General features: G+C 48.1%; 2 protein-coding genes across 5 annotated transcripts; one reads left to right on the forward strand and one right to left on the reverse strand.

Moving 5' to 3' along the window:
* Positions 1 to 131: 131 nt before the first annotated feature.
* Positions 132 to 14,043, reverse strand: pla2g6 (phospholipase A2, group VI (cytosolic, calcium-independent)). 4 transcript variants are annotated; one of them, XM_023814634.2, is made up of 18 exons: positions 13,966 to 14,043; positions 13,103 to 13,315; positions 12,216 to 12,428; positions 10,990 to 11,170; positions 10,141 to 10,328; positions 9,636 to 9,732; positions 8,896 to 9,078; positions 8,531 to 8,639; positions 7,130 to 7,252; positions 6,264 to 6,354; positions 5,071 to 5,234; positions 3,970 to 4,120; positions 3,704 to 3,840; positions 3,005 to 3,085; positions 2,560 to 2,714; positions 2,040 to 2,207; positions 1,028 to 1,101; positions 132 to 848 (listed from the first exon to the last, which is right to left on the reverse strand). In XM_023814634.2, the coding sequence occupies exons 2-18, from the start codon at positions 13,306 to 13,308 to the stop codon at positions 704 to 706; spliced, it is 2,466 nt and encodes an 821-aa protein (XP_023670402.2). In that variant the 5' UTR covers positions 13,309 to 13,315; positions 13,966 to 14,043; the 3' UTR covers positions 132 to 703. The 4 variants fall into 4 exon arrangements, with proteins under 4 accessions (XP_023670402.2, XP_023670403.2, XP_023670404.2 ...); XM_023814635.2 differs by having other exon boundaries at positions 13,872 to 13,978; XM_023814636.2 differs by having other exon boundaries at positions 13,843 to 13,978.
* Positions 14,044 to 16,259: 2,216 nt separating this feature from the next.
* Positions 16,260 to 20,641, forward strand: cbx6a (chromobox homolog 6a). Its single transcript, XM_023814399.2, has 5 exons — positions 16,260 to 16,399; positions 17,040 to 17,083; positions 17,323 to 17,388; positions 17,671 to 17,737; positions 18,256 to 20,641. The coding sequence occupies exons 1-5, from the start codon at positions 16,331 to 16,333 to the stop codon at positions 19,588 to 19,590; spliced, it is 1,581 nt and encodes a 526-aa protein (XP_023670167.1). The 5' UTR covers positions 16,260 to 16,330; the 3' UTR covers positions 19,591 to 20,641.
* Positions 20,642 to 21,711: the final 1,070 nt, after the last annotated feature.

Here is a 21,711-nt window from a genome sequence, read left to right on the forward strand (position 1 = left end):
CCCTGGAGCACCAGGGGGCGCCAGCGCACACTTCGTTTTTTCCAGATCCGCTACTTTGTTTACAAGGTATATTTCAGACGCGTTTTATGTGTGAAAAAACGCTTTAATACAAGAGACAAGCTGCTATGTAGTTCACATAAATACTGATTTATTTTCCATTTATTACAGTATCTTAGTAATAACACCGCATTATATATGTAATGTACAACACCAAGCAATGATTTAATAATCATATAAAGATTTAAAGGGGAAAAGTTCATACAAGATAAAATGACAGTTCAGTGTTACAATCAACATGCCCTGATGTACATAGTTTAATGGATTTTTAAAGTTTGTTCAGTTATAATCGTGCAGTAGCACTACAGTGCAAATTTGGGTCACTTCATAAAAAGTTCCCAGTTTAAACCTACAAAAAGCAAAGTTGGTTATTATCAATAAGTCGAGGTACAGGCCATTAGTACAAATTACCATTTTGAAAAGCAACAATAAAATCATTACACAAAAAATGCCTTCCATTATAAGGTATAGGTATGGTCTTCATGGTTGATCAGTTCTGGCTTGCTCGTCTTCAGCACTTTTGTAAACAAACAATAATATTTTTGTAATAACCTATTTGCGTTTGACTGGCCGGTTCCTATCATGGTTTCTCCTCCCTACTTCATGTCAGTTTGTCGCCTGCTTCCGTGTCGCGTTCCGCTGCCTGTCAGACATGCAGCAGTCGCTGGGCCAGTGCCTGGATGTCCTCCCGGTGCTCGTACAGGTACATCTGCGTCTCCCACAGCATGTCCACCAGCACGGCGTCGCTCACCTCGTCCAGCATCACCTCCACCGACAGCTGGGGGCTCAGCCTGGCCGGTAGGGGTCGAGGGAGGAGGACGAGGAGGAAAGTGCAGGATGTGGAGGGAGAGAGGAACACAGGGAGACGCCCATTAGAATACAGAGTTGGGGAAATGTGGACTGTAACGCGGACGGAGCCCCTCCACGGGGCCACGCCCCCACAGCCGAGTGGAGTCAACTTAGCACTGACCTGTGATAATCGATATCCGTCATCTCACACCAAGCCTTGGCTCGGTCCACCGCACAGCCGTCGGAGTCGGTGCACTGCAACAGAGAGAGACACAGAGATGGGAACTGAAGGACACTGTCCCGGGAGGGGGTGGGGGGGGGATTCCCTTAAAGGACCTCGTTCTGCAGGGTCGCAAGAAGCATGAGTGAGTACAGACTGTGTCAGCCTCCCGTATCGCAATGCAAATTACAAAGCCAAACTCTTCAAACACCAGAACAACAACGTTCATTTTGTTAGCCGCTGGACCAGCCTTGTTTGTGCAGAGTGTAGCTCAGCAGGTAAGATACTGGTGCCTGTTTCCAGAAGGTTGTGGGTTCGAACACCATAGGTGGCAGAGTAACCGTATCTCCACTGGACCACAAGCTTTCATCACTTGTAAGTCACTTAGGACAAAAAGCCCTGCTGATACAATGTTAATAAATAAATGTACCATCCGTGTGTGAAGAAAACCAAAATGACCAGATTCGTGGAATTCCCTTTAAAGGCAGGTGGCCCAGAGCAGCTCTGACCCCATTCCCTTTAAAGGCAGGTGGCCCAGAGCAGCTCTGACCCCATTCCCTTTAAAGGCAGGTGGCCCAGAGCAGCTCTGACCCCATTCCCTTTAAAGGCAGGTGGCCCAGAGCAGCTCTGACCCCATTCCCTTAAAAGGCAGGTGGCCCAGAGCAGCTCTGACCCCATTCCCTTTAAAGGCAGGTGGCCCAGAGTAGCTCTGACCCCATTCCCTTTAAAGGCAGGTGGCCCAGAGCAGCTCTGACCCCATTCCCTTTAAAGGCAGGTGGCCCAGAGCAGCTCTGACCCCATTCCCTTTAAAGGCAGGTGGCCCAGAGCAGCTCTGACCCCATTCCCTTTAAAGGCAGGTGGCCCAGAGCAGCTCTGACCCCATTCCCTTTAACTTTCACGGCGCACTCTACTTTAATTTTCATTACTAAGCAGCTTCTCACAGGCTATGGGCGAGCTCCACGTGTGCACTTACACAGTCCACCAGCATCTTCCCCAGCTCCTTGGCTCCCACAAAGGACTTGGCCAGTTCCAGGGGGTTGGAGGGCCGGAACACATCCACAGAGTTCACCACCACCTGGGGGGGCTTCCCCGTGCCTAGTGAAACCACCACACCCAGCCGCTGAACTTCCTCTCCCCTACCCTGAAAGATAACCGGGCAGTGAAGCGAGGGGGGCGCCTTCAGATATTACGACCGGAGTTTAAAGACGACAGCGGAACCAATACACCAGGGACATATACAAGGGCGGGGCCACAGGGAGACTGGCATCAGCTGAAAGCTGATTGGTCACCTCTCCTGTCACTCACCTTTTGTATGAATTATGGCCCCTATTATACCCACACCTTTAAAAAAAAAAAACCTAGAATCGCCCCTGCCACAGACTGTCAGGAAGTTAGAAGCTGACATGGTCTACTTATTCCGGCTTAAGGGATGTATCCCTGTTACTGCATGTACAGCCGTCTAAGCTCCGTGTGAAGGGTACGGGTCTGCATACCTGCGCTCGGAGAGCTTTGTTGTGCTGGTGTATCTCCGTCATGGCATCCAGCGTGGGGTTGTTGGCTAGCAGCCCCCCGTCCAGAAAGCGGCCGCTAGGCCGGAAGTAGGTGGGGGCGGCGCCACTGGATCGGGCAGCGCGCCATACGCACTGGTCTGGGGGAGAGCGGCGGAGGGCAGAGGTGAGACAAGGCAGAGGGAGGAGACCCCACTATTTACTGTAGTTCTGTAAAGGGTCTGGAAGCGAGGCTGTGTAAAGCCGTGCGATTGGACGACCATGTCCAGCCGTGTGATTGGACGACCATGTCCAGCCGTGTGATTGGACAGCCATGTCCAGGTTCATAGTGAGGTGAAAGCTGCCATTGTGTGTTTCACCTGCGTGTGCCCCCATCACACAGTGCCGGACGTCCTCACTCACTCTCTCACACACATACGCGCACACACACCTTTATCTCGGATGGTCCTACGCTTTTTTGAAGGGGGGCTCTTGGAATAACCCACTATCAACACATCCTCATCCTCCCATCCTGAAACACCAAGACACAAAGGACCACATGTACTCGCAGTACACACCAGCAGTATGTAGCATGTACCCACAGTATGCGCCAGCAGTATGCAGCGCGCACCCGCAGTATGCACCAGCAGTATGCACCAGCAGTATGCAGCGCACACCAGCAGTATGCAGCGCGCACCCGCAGTATGCACCAGCAGTATGCAGCGCACACCAGCAGTATGCAGCGCGCACCCGCAGTATGCGCCAGCAGTATGCAGCGCGTACCCGCAGTATGCACCAGCAGTATGCACCAGCAGTATGCAGCGCACACCAGCAGTATGCAGCGCGCACCCACAGTATGCACTTGCAGTATTAGCGCGTACCCACAGTATGCACCAGCAGTATGCAGCACGCACCCGCAGTATGCAGCGCGCACCCGCAGTATGCAGCACGCACCCGCAGTATGTGCCCACAGTATGCACCTGCAGTACACAGTACCATACATACAGTATGCACCCATGGTATGCAATATGCATCCATCGTACTCCATCGTATAGTAACCAAGACACCATGACCCTTTGGGGCTGGGCTCTTATTCAGAGACGTATGAGGGAGAAGCATGGGGGGGCAAAGTGGAGAGCGAGGGTCATACCCTGCGGGATGGTAAGGGGCTGGAATGTAGCCTTCGAGGCATAGGGGGGCTCCCTGATGAGATCAGGAGGGTCATAGTTTCGGAAGAGGTGCAATTCTCCAGGGTGCCTGTCTGCGAGGACGCTGGTCACAATCACCCTACAAGAGAAGCAGACACAGAAGTACAGATCCAGCCCATGCAGGCTGACATAGGGGCACCAGAACCATTGAGAACTGGACACACACTGCGGCGGGACACACACGGATTCCCAAAGGACAACGGGGTACCTGGGGTGCCGGATGTCCGTCATCTTGGTGTTCTCGCCGAACTCCTGCTTGAGGAACTCCTCCAAGGGGGCGGACTCGTAGGGACGGGAGCCTCGGAACACCTTCTCCTTCATCCGGAAATAGAGGCAGCGCAGGTACTCCATGGATTTCCCTAAGAGACGGAGACGAGGAGGAAGTGGGGAGCGAACGGGGGGGTGAGTAACAGGAAGCATCCAATGAATGAAAGTGCTTAACCCTCCGGGGTCTAGGGGTAGGGGACACACATTCACTGACTGGGGCATGGTCACACATTTCATTCAATTTCATAAACGTAATTCATGGCAAATAAATTATTTCTTATATATTTGTTTTGGCACTAAACTCACCTTAATCTTAGTGCACTTTGTAAATATGGAAGATTTATGTTAAGTTTGTAATTTGACATAAAAGTATAGACATTGCAAAATGCAGTTAGGAACACTTGCAGAGAACATTATAAAAGTACATAGTAAGCAATGCTGGATGTTTGTTTTGATCCCAGATATCTGATCACAAATCTCTTGGCTACATGAAGATGACTAAATGGTGTAGTTGCAACATTCAGTTGGATAAATAAATAAGAAAAACCGAACTAATGTCACTATTTCTGGCTCCTTTCATTGAATATGTAGCAACTTTCATGTGTATGAATGAGCCATTGTCACCTGGCCACGTCCCTCCCCCCCTTTTATGGCGCTAAAGGGGATGTATCTGGATCGCGTTTCACCGTTGCGCTGTTAAAATTACCATGCGAATGCGATTTGAATACGCGCTAATGCGGCTATTTAGAATGTGAATAGCGATCTTTGGGGTGAGAGCGGTACTACACGCCCCCGATGCAGGTAAAACAAAGTAAGGTGACATGGTTTACTTTCTTGCCGATTTAGCCTTTTAAAATTTTAAATACTTTAATACTTCCGACAATGGATGTTTTGAAAAGAAGACAGATTATGGATTTAGTCAGTTTTTTCATGTTTCTACAATAAGATTTATTAAGAGTTATGAAGTGAAATAGACGAGAAAGATACCGACGATGCCGTCGCGTCCAGAGGGTTAGAACACGAGTGAGAATCGAGTTCTGACCGTGTACTATAGCCAGGGCCAGGATGCCGCCCGTGCTGGTTCCGGAGATCCAGTCAAACAGCTCCCGCACCGGGCGCCCCGCCGCGCGCTCCAGGGCGATCAGCATCTGGATCAGAACCAGACCCTTGATGCCACCACCATCCAGACTCAGCAACCGGTCGGTTCTGAAGGGGAAGGGGGGGGGAGGAATTCAATGCTTATTATAAAAATGTACAGATAAGCTCAGCACAAACAAGCTTCGTCTACACGCCAGGAGAGAGAGCCTCAAGCTCTCTTAAGGTCAGGTCAAAATTCAGGTCAGGGGTCAAAGGTCATCCTCGCCCCAATGATGTCACAGTATGCCTTTCATGAGGTACAGGTGGCACTACACATGTGCAGTAACCACCAGGTCTTTAAATGACCGGTGTAAAGATTCGTCCTGATGTGGGCTTTTCACTATTATTCAGACGTTTAACTTACGCCCAGAATTCGATAAGCGAATTAGTAGTACAGCTAAAATATCAATGAGAGGTGTATCGTGACGCCCAAAATCTGTATAAATTCAGCGTATCCTTATGCCTAATAAATTCGGTTAGCGGAAGCAGGCTACGGCTCAGCAACCACGACATCTTTTAAAAGAGGAGATGTTGTGGATGAACAAGAGGCGTCAGCAGAACTTTCTGCAGTTTAAGTCCGACACGTTTATTAAACGTGAGGACACCGTAGGCAGGCGTCCAGACAGATGTTTTCGCCCGTCACCTAAAGCCCTGGTGATTGTTTGCATGCGCTATATAATGGCGATGCGGCATCATGCAGCCCTGGGTTTCAGTGTCAATTCATCTCAGCCCACAGCTGCGGCTCCTCTGCAACTCAAAAGGTGACTTTGCAGCTAAGAACGAGGTAACGCCGCACCTTTCAGGGAACGGGGAAATCTCAGCTGGACGTTTTTAGGTCTAGGGAACTGTAGCATCTTGCATGCAAGGTATTAAAAAAAGACTAAATTTTGCCCCAATGTAATGTTGAAAAATATTTGGAAAAACAAGAAATTTCTTACATGATTTCACTTCCAATAGGTCAGAAATAAAATCATCTTCTATTCCATATAGATCTCAAACACAGTTTGGGGAACCATGGAAGAGAAATTCCAGCAAGTGGGCAATCCCAGTGTGACCAATTATAGCTACTATTAAACATGGATAAAAGCAGGTTCTTACTTTGCGGTCAATGTTTTCACACCGTCCACTTCAGCGTATCCTCGAGTTATGGCCCCTACAGCGGCAGCGATGTGGACAAGATCCTCAAACCCTGCCAGCCAATCACAGAACAGACAAGGCTCAGCCAATGAGACGGATCTGAGCCGGTTACCCATTCACAGGAAATGTCCATTACTAAAATGTTTGGTGGATTTTATTTATATTGTAACACAGCCTTCAAAGTGTCTTGTCACTGGAAAGCACAGGCAAAAATAACACACACCTCCCACTGTCCAAATACTACAAACTGCAAATCACTTTTTTAGAAGAATTAAACAGGTTCGACCTTGACAGCCCATCCTGGAGAACTCATGAGCCATGTCTGATCAGGGAATTTACCCATTCGTAATGCTTACTCATAATCATTGCCATAGGTAATTGATTAAAACGCCTAAAAATCAGTTCAGACCAGACCAAGGTAATTCATAACTGTTCCTACCTTAAGTGCTGAGAGAAGGGATAAGGTTAGCATGTGTACACCTACGAGAGCACCTGAATAAAATGTGTAATAACTTAACTGTAGAACATGTCCTCTCAGAACTGGTCATCCATTTCTCTGCTTTGTGCTGGTCTGGACTGGATGTTTACTTTGAGAGACCAGAGACTAGACTCAGCGAGGGAGTTTCTCCAAGAGTAAGGTCACATGGATCAGTCAGCCATGAAGAAAGTTTTGGAGGGGCCACCTCCGCGGGGGGGTGGGGGACTCAGTATAAAAGAAACAAGTGAAGGTGCCCATGGATGAGAGAGGGAGGAGGAGGAGGAATGGCCCATGTGAAACATGGAGGGAAGAAGAGAGAAGAAGATCAGGGACGAGGGGGGGCTGTTACCTATGGCTGGAGGCGGAGGCCTCTTCGGGGGAGTGTTGGGGGGAGAGATATTTAATGAGGGGGGGTGACACCGCTGCACCCCTACACTACACAGCATGTCACGGAGAATTTTTCTGTTGGAACCTTCAAACACAGGCAGGGAGTTAGAGACATGCAGTGAGACAGTGCTGTGAGGGTGGAGCACTGTCACACACACACACACACACACACACACACACACACACTTCATATAAAACGGGAAAATTAACTCGTACATCAGCACGCATGATCCTGCAGGAACACGTTTTGCCCTAAGGCTACGTCTGTTTAAAAATACAGTTACGACAGATCAAATTACACTCAAAAAATATACGCTTTGTCTGTTTTCCCATATAAACAAAGGAAGCAGTTCTCCATACACCAAGAACGGAGAATTTTCTAAACTACGTCACTCTTTCCAGTGGGACACGCTGCGTTGTCTACAGGAAGGGATACCCCTCCCCACCCTTTTCCGGGATCTAATTCCCGGGCTTCCTATGAATCCCTGGTGCTACTGAGAAATGCCCAGGGCAATCCGAGCAGCAGCCTAATGGGGGGGGGGGGGAACTGCCAGATGGGGGCTTTGAAACAACACAAATAGCTTTTTCCCCCCTTTAGTTTTTTTAGTTTCTTCAAAATAAATCACTACTTGGGACAGATTAACAGTCGCTGCGACGAACAAAGCAGGGGTGTCGTTAGACTCTGCTTTATGTGATTATTTACGGTGTGGAAAGACCCTTGGATCAGTTCCCAGTAACTGTGAACAAAGTGATAATCCCACAGGCAACGTCGGGGGGATCCCTGAACGAAGGACCCCTGAAGCGCGACCCCTTAAATCGCCGCTCACTACTCTCCGGTGAGAGCTGACAGGGTCACGCCCAGGATCGGACAGACCCACAGGGCGTAAACAGCGAAATAACACAGAGCCAAGATCTGAACATAAAGGCTAAGCTCTGCACGTCAAGCATGGGAGCCCAGAACGAGAAATGCTGATAATCCACAATGGGCAAACGTTCACATATCATTCACACAACATTTGCATAACATTCAAATAACCGCATAAAGTTCACTTAAAGTTTAACAGCGTTACAGGTCATGCAGTTAATGTGCCGTCTTCACGACTCATGGACATGAGCACGGTCATGCACAGATAAGTCCATATCAACACATGCGTCATTCACTTATTCATCGTTTCAGTCTGTCATATCTCTTGTTTTTCTGTCTTTTAGTAAAAAAAAATGTTTATGTCGTGCATGACATACTCGGACCACAAGGTGGCGCTCAATTTCCCCTCCAGGCGCACACTGTGGTTCGGTTGCAATGGCAGTGCTCTATAACTGTAAAATGCAGCCCACCCACGCAGACATGTGCCGACGTGCTCACCTTTGCTGGTGCGGGCCGCTATGAGCCCAGGAGTCTCCCCCAGGTCATTGTGGATCTCAACATCGGCTCCGAAGACAATGAGGGCCTTTATCAGGTCTATATGGTCCATCTGAGGGGAGGGAAAGAGAGACAGAGTGTTGGGCACACAGTGACCTTGTTATTAAATAAGCAGTGGATGGATGGATGCATGCATGCATGCATGCATCCTGTGTGTACATACATGCGTGCATGGATGGATGCATGCGTGCATGCATGGATGCATGCATGGAGGAAGTAATGCTAGGCAAGGGAGGACTTGTCCAATAGAGAAGAACAAGGAGACACGGTTCTCATGTCCTGTAACATCCACACGCAGCACTCCTCACCTTCATGGCGAGGTGCAGCGCGGTGTTGCCATTCTCGCCACGGAGGTTAGGGTTAGCCCCATGTGTGAGCAGCACCATCGCGGCCTCAAAGCGCCCCCTTTTGGTCAGTATGTGAAGTGGACTCTCTCCCGTCTTGCTCAGATAGTTCACTGAGCAGCTTCTCTCCAGGAGCAGACGGCTCATCTGGAGGAACGAGGAGAATTGAGCAGAGGGAGGGAGAAAGAGAGGGAGGAGGGATGAAGGGAAAGAACAGCACAAAGCCCAGCCGCTTAAAATTGTTTCCTAATTACTTGATATACACTGGAGATGTATTCACCTTAAAAACAGTGCACTTAGTTTTCCTCTTGGCATAGTGTGAATATTTGGGTAACATTTTTGTGGAAGACAAAACAAGTCCACTCACAGAGCACTATGAAACACCCCAGTAACCAGCTAGTCATCAGTTTTTAAGAGCAACCAGAGAAAATGTGAATTGAAGACAAATGGGACATGACATAAAATCGAATTGGGTGAGGGGAAAAAAATAATCCAGGGGAGCCGAATCACCCTGACCAATGCTTCCAAACTGTGGAGTGAAATGATCTTGGCCGTGGCTTGCAGAGACGTTTCATTAACACAGAGTAGATGTCATCCACCAATGGGATCTCAGCAGGCTGCAGACATACACCTGCTGGCTATGCATGTACTGTACACCGTCATACAGGCACTGGCCACACGGCGGCCAACGCGAAGACGCCCACCTCCCCCGTCTTGGCCCAGTGCAGGGGGGTCCCTCCGTAGAGGGCATCTTCAACCTCCAGCTGGGATGGATCTGCAGCCAGGATGGCCTCTACACAGCTGGTGGGGGGGGGGGGGGAATGAGAGGGACGAAAAGATGAGTCACATTGGTCGAAAGGTCAAAGAGGGTCACATGGGAGGGAAGGAGGGTTCGTAGGTTCGAGGACAGCAGACACTTAGGAAAAGTGATACAAGACGTTATGGAGGAGAAGCAGGGCAGCTCTTGGCAATCATGACCGGAGATGGAAGATTCAGATCAAGACACTTCAGATCCAGAACAAGATTTTGTTTCAACCAATCAGTTGAGTATGAAGAGTCTCATACACAGGATATGCAACTGGATGGTTTGGATCTTGGTTTGGATTCGTACTTTCTGGACCTGAACGTTCCACCTCTTATCATGACAATGTTCAAATAAGGGGGGGGGGGGCAGCTGCATGCAGATGGGCCGCCAGGGGTGTCCCTCACCTCCTCTCGTTGTACTTCATGGCCATGTGAATGGGGTAACCCCGCCCCCCCATGACATCACAGCAGGCCCCGCCCTTCAGCAGGGCCTTCAGCGACTCCACCCGGCCCAGCCGGCATGCCACGTGCAGGGGCGCCTCGCCAGAGGCGTTCAGCTCGTTCACGCCCGGGCAGTGGCTGGAGCACAGCACCTGCGTGAAACAGAGCCAGGAGAGCGGCGTTTCAGCTAGTGTCACGCTGCATTCAATCCACCTTTAGCATCTTCTGGTTTAGCGGTAATTAGCGTAGCATCAAGCACTTCCATGACCGTGACACTAGAGGGCGACATGCAGGCAGGAATTCCATATGCTGCTCGCTAACAAAGAAAAGCTCATGGAAATGGCAGAGAGGAAGGGAGGAATCTATCCCCTCCTGTGGGACAGTATAAAGTTACAGCCCTAGAGGACTGGGCAGGAAAAAATAAACGTCAGGCAGCTTTACAGTGTGACTTTTTATAAGTGTGACTTTCCCCTTTACACGACTTCTGCATTTCCAGGAAACAGTGGAGACGTCCAGCATAGCCTGCACGCAAAACTGAAACCGCAGGCGAGCGACACCTTGGTTAACGGACCTCAGCCCGGCGCAGACAGCGCAGCAGACAGAGATCGGAGTGGCACAACGCTCGGCACTTGTGACTCACAATGGAAGCTATTACTTGCACATGCTCGTTAACAAAATTCAGCAGCATTCAGCAGAGCGTGGCCAACATGCTTATGACCAGAGTCCAGCCTGCAAGATGGCTGCCTTCCCCACTCGTAGGGTCCTGAAGTTTTGGAAACGGCAACTGCCACAAACAGGGAGCGCTCCACACACCTGAATGACCAATGGGGACTCCTGCTTGGCAGCGCAGTGCATGGGTGTCTCCCCCTGCAGGTCCCGGATGCTGGTGCTGGCCTGGCACTCCTCCAGCAGCTCGCGCACGCAGGCCACGTCTCCGCGCTCGCAGGCCAGGTGCAGCGGCGTCTGGCCGCATGCATTCCTGCTGTTAATCTGGCTGCAGGAACGAGATCAAACAAGCGCAGGGTTCATTACACAAACAGGTAAGCGCAGTGGCTGCACAGAAGGGCAAGAACCGGCCCAAAATGCTTCAGATTCAACTCATCATTTCTCTCTCCAGAAATGTCGCATTTAAATATTTCATGAAATTAAAGGGTATTTCTAAAGATGTGGTACATTGGCGTGAACACAGATCCGCCTCTCGATCTTTTCCATTCTAGCCACTGCATAAAACAAGCAGAAAATTTGCTTCTGGTAGTGCAGCAAATGAACTCAGAGGTCCTTTATAATAAACTTTGACCTTCAAATTTGTGTTGCGAAACCAGTGGGCTGGGCTGAGCCTATCCTAGAGGTTATGGGTGCAAGGCGGGGAACAGCCCAGGAAGGGATGCCGATGCATCACAGGGTGTACAAAACTACAACAAAGGACAATATTTCTTTTATGTGCATTTGCATTGTTATGGCAAGAATTTTTTCTAATAATACACCCATATTCATTTGACTCTACAAAGACTTTTTTCCACACCTTTGCTCTTTTTTTTCCAGCTTATACCTTTGCGTTAATTCTTTAAAAAAAAAAAACACACACTGAACTTATCCATCAAAATTAAACAGTTGAACCAAAAATACTGGTCTCATAGAAGCGTAGAACAAAAACAAATAAACTAGGAACCAAAATAAAACTTAAAAACAAAGTTTTTTCAGGATATCTGTAACGAAATCCCTCAATAAATACCAAAAATCCACACTGGAAATGAAAGTGAGGATCATCAGGTCAGATACCCCAGTTGGTGCCATATCCCAAAACCCGTTAAAGAAAATGACTTGGAAAGACTGTGTGTCTTTATTTGGTACCAAAATAAAACATTCGTACTTATTAAAATTTGACCAGGGCCAATTTTCAATTTTCAAATTTTCCCTGCCGGGACCTGCTTTCATGGGTTGTTTTTGTTTACTTAAATAATAAACCCTTTCCAATCCACCACTCCTATCCCCCTCCCTGCCCCCACTCCCCCAACCGTCTCCACCCACCCTTCCCTGACCTAAGGACGCAGTTGTGCTTCAGGCACTGTCTCAGGCCGATCTCCACGGCGATGTGCGCCGAACTCCAGTCTGGGTGATTCCGGATGCAGTCTGCGATTGGCTGCATAGCTTCAGGCTTGAGAAAACCAGGCGTTTCATAGAAGGGGCGGATCTTCATGGCGTATTGAGGGAACCAGTTAAAGGCGTCTTCTTCGGTGCCAACCTGGAACAGCCTGGCAAATTAAGACAGAGTGAGCACTTTAAGTTCTACTGACGCTCACAGAAGAACATCAGAAAGTGAAAGGAATCTGTCAATTCCTGCCCCTCATCCATCCATCTTCCATACTGCTTATTCAGTACAGATTTGTGAGGAGCCTGGAGCCCATCGTGGACAGCATAGGGCAGGGAACACCCTACAAGATAAACACTCACAAACAAACTTGGGCAATTTAGAAATGCCAGTTGTCTCCAGGTATTCTTTAGCACTAGAAGATAACCAGAGTTCCTGGAGTTCAAGCAACAAAGGGATAAATCTACAAACTCCACACACAGATTTTGACCCACCAACCCTTGGGAGGGGTGTGTGGCTACAAGGCTTCCCACTGACCCAAGGCATCACCCCTCCCCTCCTGTTTTTCAGCTCAATTTTAGAAAGATTTCCAAGCTTCATTTCTGCACAAAGCATAGAATGTCAGAGGTACACCAACCCGATGACAACTGTTAAACCGACAAAACGAGAAGAACGGCTTCTGAAGCACATCACGTCTCTGTGGTGCCACGCAAAAAGTCAACAACGCATTGAATGAATGAGAAACTGAAAGTGGAAGACGTCAGAGGCATCACTTTGAAACCAAAAGGAGATATCTCTGCACGGCTACGTTACACATCGTCCCCCCAGCCCACTCACCTCAGGGCCATGCCGGGCGTTTCGGAGCAGAGGATCACACAGTCCCACGACTGACAGGGGGTATTCCTGTAGAGCACCATCATGCCCTCCTCCTTCAGCAGCACCCGATCCCTGCCTCCATAATCTGACTGTGGCACCTCCCTTACCCGGTACGGATTGGACAGGACTGAGGTGATGGTACCCACAAGTCGGCCGAGGAACTGCATTGTAGTCCTGAACCAAGATAAGGGCGAATCTCGGTTATTAAGGAATATTTTAAGCAAGGAAAAAACGCATCAAATCATTCTGATATAGAGTGCTTTGAATCCCATAAGAAAAAGTACGTTGCTGCAGATTCATTTTTTTGCATATATGTTCAGCACATACAAAGCAAACATTTTTCCCTTGGCGGGGTGTTGAGAGCAGTCGTGTTTTGCGGCGGACCACTTCCGATAGCCCCCGACTGGGTGTATGCTCGGAGTTCAGTGCGATTAAACAGGTCTTGTGACGAATTCAATGTCCACATTAAGATAATGGAAACCATTAATTTACAATCAATTAATCCCAGAATTAATCATTTACAGAGAATAAAATCGCAGTGCAACTAGTATGTAATTTCCTTCTCGTCTTGTGGAACTCATAAAATAAGATACTTGACTGAGTAATGGCATAAACTAGCTGGTCCTACATCAGGGTTGCGCGCTGTCGGCATGGAGTGATCAAAACGCAGGAGAAACATAATAAAATATAAATACAAAAACCTTCGAAATAATGCAATTCAGCAAATCACCAATCACACTTTAAGCTTGCACGGGAGGGAGTTTCACTTCGGATATGTCAGTTAATCGTCTCAGGCAGACTTTCCCAGACTCATCCCGACTCACCAGCAGTTTCACCGTCTCCTCATGTGATCCGGTTACCTCGATTTTTGACAGCAGATAATCAGGCCAACCAAATCCGACTCACGTTTTACGGACTATGAAGTTCACCAATAGCAAAGGGGGATATTTAAACGTCACAGCTGCTGTAGACCAATAGAGCAACGGCGTTGCTCGACAAAGGGAGGGCTTAGAAACAGTACTATTTGGTGTAAGGTGAAGTGTTATTAGATACTAACACCGTGTACATCGTTTTTGTTGTCCTTACTGTCTTAATAAATATTTTTGGTTGGTGTCTCTCTTTGAAAAACGATTTGCTAATCAACATAAGTCCTCATAAAAAGAAACAGCATTTGATAGAAGTACTTGTTATTCCCAATGACGTATCGCTATTGTGTGATTGCCAAATAAGGAACAAAAACCCACTTTGGTTTGGTTGCGACAATATTCTTTCTTTTTTCACGGGATTTTGCACCAAATGTATGAACTTCCTTTTTTTTGCAGTTCACCCAAGAAAAATGACGCCCGTCGTAAACCTACGTGATGACTCCTTGAACCTTTGTACTTGAGTATTTCGTTGCTGCTCCCGGCATTTGGAAACTTGAACTGTGGTCGCTCGTTTAGCTCCCATTTGTTCCATTAAGTGGCATCTGTGTCATTAGTGCCTTTCAAGTGTGTTGCAAGGAACTGCGTGCTGGCATCTTCCTACAGCTTTTTACTGATTATTAGGCCTACACTCTTTTGGTAAATTAGATTTGTCTGGGTTCTTGCACGTATGTCTATTAAAATGAACAAGTTGCTGTTCCGATGAAAACCAAACGGACTTTCCTTTCTTTCCGTCTTTCTTTCTTTCTTTACTTTATTGCTAATTTATTTATAAAAGGCTAGTAATGTTCAAGCGAGTAGGCAGAGGCCTTTTGAGTGGATCAGTGGCACCCACTGGGATGCTGAAAGCAGATACTGTCATTTATGTGAAATTCAAGGACACGGAAGTGTTATTCACAGGAAAATGTCAGGAATAGCAGCAGAAAGAACAGCAAGTATAGCGTGCTGCTTAACAGCATAGCCGTATAAACTCAGGGTTGCTGATTTGAGTTATAGGGCTGTTCGGATTATGACAAAAATCACATTCACGGTTATTTTGGACAATAGTTTATTGACATCACGATTATTTAACATGACTATTCATTGACTTCAGAAACACTGTACATTTATTGAACACTTTGAAAAACATGTCTGTTTTAACAGTGGATTTTCTTGAACTAAATATAATTCAACCGAGAAACAAAAATAAAGAGAGGCCGGAAAGTGGTGCGCTGGAGTTATAACACAAGACAACACGGAGCATCATTGCAAATTGTAATGCGCAGCGCAATAATACTTACATATTGACTATTTTATTTTGATAATCGTTGGAATCCAAAATCGTAAATGAAATAAAAATTCGACTAATTGCCCAATTATATAGTTTGAGTCCTTGGACTTTTGAAAGAGGTGTTTGCCATCGTTCCAGTGTAATTGCAAACTACACAAGTTTCAGTTAGATGTATTCTAGATTGAGAGACAGGGGACAGGGTTGTGTGGTCTGAAACACGTTTTTCATGTCAATACATCACTTGCAATACGTATTTAGAGGCCGGAGATGTGTATACAGGGACTAGCTACGGGGTGTTTCTGGCCGGGCATGAGAACCTGCACATTTGTCAGAGCAAATGAAGTGTCTCATTTTTGAGGTTCTGGGTGTCCGGATTTCGATCATGCAAAATTATGGGAGGGGGACCGCCCCAGTCGGCAAATGTTACCAAGTAGGAAAACTCGAGAAGCCTCTGCATGGCCCCAAGTGTATGGATGTCTTTCACTTCTCCAAGTTTCAAGTTTTATTGTTAACGCACTGAAATTCTTGGGTCACAGTTGCAGGAGGATGGGACAGACGCATGAGGGGACAGCAAGACACACAGCAGTGCAATACAATACAAGAATGTAAGATTAAGTAAACAATAAATAAGTAATAAATTGGTAATGCAATATGGGAATGTGAAAATTGATAACAGTATAGTATATAATGCAGAAATGGTATATAATGGGATGCCCTCAACTTTACTTGAGCTTTTGAAATCTGGTGCTTACAGATATGTTGATAGAGTTGCTTCGCTATATACAAATTATGATAATATACATGTCAGTGTACTCGCATTGAATAATTATTGTACTAATAGTTTGAAATTCTACAGGGAAATTGGTATATACCATTCTTATTAGATTCTCTCTCTTCCCCTATCTTATTGAACTTGGTAGATTTTACTGTTCAATAGAGGGCGGTATGCGCCGTCCGTGGTAGGAACCCGCCATTATACCTCAGAAGAAGAAAAACATGGAGCTATCAGCGGTCGGGGATCGCATTTTCGCCGCGGAATCCATAATAAAACGCCGCGTCCGAAAGGTGAATAGCCCATTAACTGTCACGGGCGTAATTCCTATGAGTCGCCGCGCCCGACTGTGGTCACGTACCGCGACAATAATGCGGGATCGCGCAGCGAGGGGCTTCGAAAGGCCTAACGCGACCGGGGCTGCCTTATTAAACTATGATTTTTGGGGGGAAGACTGGGAGGTGGGAAGTGATGTGTTACAGAAAACGGGGCCTAGATTGCTTGTTGCGATGGTGTATTTCCAGCGGGGCGATATGCGTACGTCTATTGTATGTGATCAATCAAATGCACGGAAGGAGGGCACCAAAAGGACGATCGGAAGAGTCGTGCACGTCGATGTCCAGTAGTGCACTGGTTAACAGCAGCCCCCGTGTGCGCGGGCACGTCGTACACAGCCCCAGCGCTCTCGGACCCCGACGGAGCCGCCGCGCTGATCGCCAGGCGCTGCGAACTTGCTTTCTGGGAATGTGCTTGTTTTTTAGGCCGCTTTAATGATGCAGTTACCACCTATATGATTACAGCCGAATAAGTGTCATGTTAAGCGGGACAGTGTATCTGCCAGCTAATACGCACAACATTTAAAACAGAAACACAGTTCTCTTCGTATCGCATTGGTTGTATTTCTTGCTGATCGAAGTCAATTTTGTGTTTCAGGGTCGCATTGAATATCTGGTGAAGTGGAAAGGATGGGCGATCAAGTAAGTTTACACTCAGTGACGCTTTATTATATTAAACTGATACAACAGTAAGGGTTGTACTGCAGATTGCAGCGTTTGAGGGCATCAGTGGATCCGGCTCAAATGGACAGACTATTTAAATATGTTACAGACTATAGGTTTTATATTACTGTTTTATAAGTGCCGTCTTGTGCCCGGTAGGTGAAATTAAATAGTCTGAACTGCCGTTTATGTATGTAACGTGTACGTAATTCCCACAGATACAGCACATGGGAGCCAGAGGAAAATATTTTGGATGGGCGTCTCATTGCGGGTTTCGAGCAGAAGTGAGTTTTTATCTGGATTGTGCTGTAAAACGGCCGTAAAATGTTACAAGACTTAAATGTTACAAGTATTTTATTACAGTAAAACGCCATCATTTTTCCATTACATGAATCGTCTTTCTGTATCTCTGGCTCAGTTCTTAATATTTTAATAGCGTGCGTGTGCATCAGCTTGGTTGATGATTGATAACGGACTAGAGTAACTGTAAAATACATCCTTCTGTGTTATTAAGCGCCTGCATTGCTTGTGCTTATTTGTTAAAGGCAATATTGATTCTTTTCCAGAGAACGAGAGAGGGAACTTTATGGGCCAAAGAAAAGGGGACCTAAACCTAAAAACTTCGTTCTTAAGGTGCTTTTTTTAAAACTAACCCTTTAACCCCATTTGCTCCATTTATTTGGAGAGTAATTATATCTGTGCAGCGCAGTCAATCAGGTAGCGTATCAAAATGACATCTAATCCTTTTGTATGTGCATGATATTCAAATAATATCAGTTATTTATATTAAATATTTAAATATTAATGTTTTTTTTCCACTTGCCTGTTCATTAATACGTAATTTTGAGTGAGTAATCTATTCACAACTTTTGCCAATGTAAATCTTGTCCTGAAGAGGCAATCCCCCCCCCCCCCCCCCCAACTTGGCAAATCCTAGGGAAGTGACCCTTGGCTTTGTGATGCTTCGGGAAAATAATTTGGATCCCCTTTGATATCTCTGCTTCTCTTCTCTGTTTTTAAATCGAAATTGTGTTCATTTTCTCTCTCTCTCCTGTCTCCTCCCATCTGACCCCTTTCTGTCCTCCTTCTGTATGTGTTCCTACTTTCCATACGCTGACCTCCTTACGTTCCTCCTTTCCTGGCCTCCCCAGGCGCGAGCCCAGGCAGCAGAGACCCGCGGTCCAAGCAGAGTCCCCGACGTTCGCCTCCGCCAGTCCACCGGCTCCTCCTCCAGGCCTTCCACTTCTTCAGCTCCCTCCTCATCCATGTCGTCGTCCTCTACCTCCTCCTCTTCCTCAGCCCCCACTCCCAAACTCCATTCCGGGGCGGCCTCTCACAAACTGAAGAAGGATATCCGCCGCTGCCACCGTATGTCCCGCCGGCCGCTGCCCCGCCCTGACCCGCTGGCCTCTGGCTCCGCTGGCGGCCCCTTCCCATCGCGCCCCCCCGTCTCACCTTTCTCGGAGACAGTCCGTATCCTGAACCGCAAGGTCAAGCCCCGCGAGACCAAACGGGGCCGTATCATACTCAACCTCAAGGTCATCGACAAGACACCGCAGCCTCCGACCTCCAGGGGGCGCCCTAACATCCCGTCCCGGAACCGCATCATCGGGAAACGGCTGAATGAGGTCTCCTACAGGGGCCTCCAGCCACCCGTGAAGCTGCCGGGATTCCCCATGTACGGGAAGCCGTTTGGCGTGCAGCAGGTCAGCTCCGACGTAGGCCGCCTGCGTGCCGGGACTGGTAACAGTACTAGGAGTTGTGGCGGAGCTGGGAATAGTGGTCCTGGTTCCTCCAACCGTAATTCAGCCTCCGAAACCCATGGTGGCACGGCTGAGCCGCCTGTGTCGCAGTACCAGGCTCCGCCCTCACCATCTAGCTCCGGAGGTGTGGACAGCAGCCCTCCCTCCCCGGGCCAGGCCCCGCCCACCCCCAGCGAGGCTCCGCCTCAGTCCCTGCACGTGTCAGCGGCCTCAGCTTCTCCTCCCAAACTGAGCCCTCAAGCCTCATCCGAGCCTGAGGACGCCCTGGGGCTGCAGCCCGGCCCCCAGCCCGCTTCCTACCTGCCCTCCTGCCCCTCCCCATCTTCCTCACCGTCGTCATCAGAGGATGATGATGAGGCGGCCGTGGATCTTTCCGCGCCTCGTATCACCAAGCGCCGGCCCAGGGGACGACCACAGCGCAGGCGTCGCCCCAACAGGGCCACGGCCCCGGGCACCTCGTCCCCGGACCCCGACAGCAGCCCCCCCCTCCTTTCCCCCGAGCCCCCGAGGGCCGTCCTAGAGGGGGACCCCGACTGGCACCCCGAAATGGCCCCGTGCTGTGCCGACGTGGTCGTCACCGACGTCACCACGAACCTCCTCACTGTCACCATCAAGGAGTTCTGTCGTCCGCCGGAGTTGGACAAATCTGGGCCGGCCTCCCCCTCCTCTGGGGCCACGGCCCCGCCGTCACCCACTCCATCAACCCCCCACCCGAAACCGTGAACTCGGGGTGGGGGGGAAGAGGGGGGACAGGGCACGACGCCCATTACCTAAGCCTTCCATTCCTCTAATCCTATAGCTTCACCCCTCTTAATTAAGCCCTAATAAGCTGATTTAACAGAGGTACTGTATTTAATATTATATATATATATTTTAAAAGTAAGTCTCAATATGCAGTGAGTTCGTAAACAGGACTTTCCTGGTCTCCAGTATACTGTGTGTTATCCGTCGCAACGTGACCTGTGCCGATCTTTCCTGCACGGTGACCCTGGGCTTGTAGCTTCCTGTCACGGTTCCATGCAGCGTTGGGTGGGTGGGCAGGTCCATTCCAGATGACGGCCAGCCTGCTCCTGGCTTCCCATTAGCTTCACGGCTTGGAACATGAAGGCGCTCCCTGCTTTGCCACACGCACGCACACGCAAAACACACACACGGGCGTGTATAAATGCGTATTTATGTGTGCACAATTGTTTACACTGAGAAACCAGCGTTCTGGCGGTTGTTTCCCCTTCCCATTGTACCACGGTGACCCAAAACCGGCCCTCCTCTGTACATAGGCCTCTCGGACTGTGTCGCGTGTGTGATGCTTGTCATGTTCCTTAAGCAGGTCTCACATATACTATGAACTGTGTAACCCGTAAATCTATAGGATGGAACCATGTCACGTTTCGTGTAACTGTGTAATTTAACTCCAGTAACCCTATAAGAAGTACCAGTTTGAAGCTCGGTGTTTGTGACCCGCAGGATCCGGCTCTGGCGGACGGTCCTCGCGGTAGAAGCCTCGGATTGCATGACATATTTATAGTACTACTCGCGTGTCCTGTGTTGCTGCTGCTGCTGTTGTTGTTGTTGTTTTGTTTTCTTTTGTATTATTATTTTTTTAATCACGTGTTCATTCCTTGAGCATAATGAAGATATATATGAACATGTAAAGTCGAATTTAAGTGCGAAGGACCGGAGCGGAGCGACGCAGGTTTTGTAGCTGACAAACGTTTGTGTTGCACACGCTGCTATTTTGTTTCGATTTGCCATAAACTTGCACGATCATGAGAAAGACGACCGACTTTGTGTGTGTGTGTGTGTGTCTAGTGTTTCGACAATCCAATCGCTTTTCTGTAAGTAGATTAAGAGGCAGCGAGGATTAGCCTGCATGGGGATGAGCCTTCGCTTTACCCGCACGACACCGTACCGGGGACGGTCCTCACCTGATGACCTTAAACCGAGTGAAGTCACTCATTTAGGTTAGTGCTAGAAAACGGAAACCTACGCCGGTAAAACAGAAGATGGCTTAATTGGGTTTCTCACTCCGCCTGTCCCTCATATTCGGTGAGGTGTGCATGACAAAAAATGCACTTGATGTCCACTTTTTAAAATAAACTTAAGGTAAGTTGTATTATGGTCGTATATAATTTGCAAAACAGATTTTTGTTCGCCTTGGATTAAAAGAAGCAACAAACTTGATCGCGATGAAGAAGATGAAGTTTGTCTCTGAGCACCAAGTGCCGAACCCTGCAGCCACTCTGATCCGGATTCATTCGCTGTTTTGCGCCCCCTAATGGCGAGAAATGGCGTTCGTAATTAGGTCAGGTAAACGTTTAGCAGAATCAACTTTTTGCGGTTGTAGTCTTAGTATGTAGAATTAAACATAAGCTTATCTGGACGTGTTCCTTCAACCGGTCATAGACAGCTGACACCATGAGGCAACGTTTCTGCAGCATGGCTGCAGAAATGCGATACGAATTGCAGTGTACGTGTCGCCAGTTCGCTGCACTGTGCCGACTTTCCTGCGGGTCCTTCTTCAGATTGGCTTTGTCCGTGATGAAGCAGCGTTTTGGATATTGGAGCCCCAGAAAGTGGCACTGAACCGTGACCCTACCTGGGGCTGGTATTTAAGATAGTCTGGGCTAAATGTAAATGAACAAAGATTAAGTCCAAGTTTAGATTAAAGATTAAGTCCAAGTTTAACTGGTGTATTTAAATCCGACAAGTTATCCGGCTTGGTGATACAGGCCCTTGCTGACAGCATAAAGCACACGATGATCGCTGATGATGTAGTTTTACTATAAAAAGTGCATGCTTTGATACCCTAATACGTAGATGCACTTTGCCTTGTATTTGTGTTTA

The sequence above is a fragment of the Paramormyrops kingsleyae genome, chromosome 5 (assembly GCF_048594095.1).
Source record: "Paramormyrops kingsleyae isolate MSU_618 chromosome 5, PKINGS_0.4, whole genome shotgun sequence".
Taxonomy (NCBI): Eukaryota; Metazoa; Chordata; class Actinopteri; order Osteoglossiformes; family Mormyridae; genus Paramormyrops; species Paramormyrops kingsleyae.

Excerpts from the sequence above, each read along its gene's own strand:
- pla2g6 (XM_023814634.2), bottom strand. The coding sequence starts at position 13,308 with ATGCAGTTCCTCGGCCGACTTGTGGGTACCATCACCTCAGTCCTGTCC. Across the intron at positions 2,715-3,004 it reads TAGGACCATCCGAGATAAAG|ACCAGTGCGTATGGCGCGCT; the intron begins GTGTGTGTGCGC and ends GCTCTCCCCCAG. Across the intron at positions 2,208-2,559 it reads ACAAAGCTCTCCGAGCGCAG|GGTAGGGGAGAGGAAGTTCA; the intron begins GTATGCAGACCC and ends GTTATCTTTCAG.
- cbx6a (XM_023814399.2), top strand. The coding sequence starts at position 16,331 with ATGGAGCTATCAGCGGTCGGGGATCGCATTTTCGCCGCGGAATCCATA. Across the intron at positions 16,400-17,039 it reads TAAAACGCCGCGTCCGAAAG|GGTCGCATTGAATATCTGGT; the intron begins GTGAATAGCCCA and ends TTTGTGTTTCAG. Across the intron at positions 17,084-17,322 it reads TGGAAAGGATGGGCGATCAA|ATACAGCACATGGGAGCCAG; the intron begins GTAAGTTTACAC and ends TAATTCCCACAG.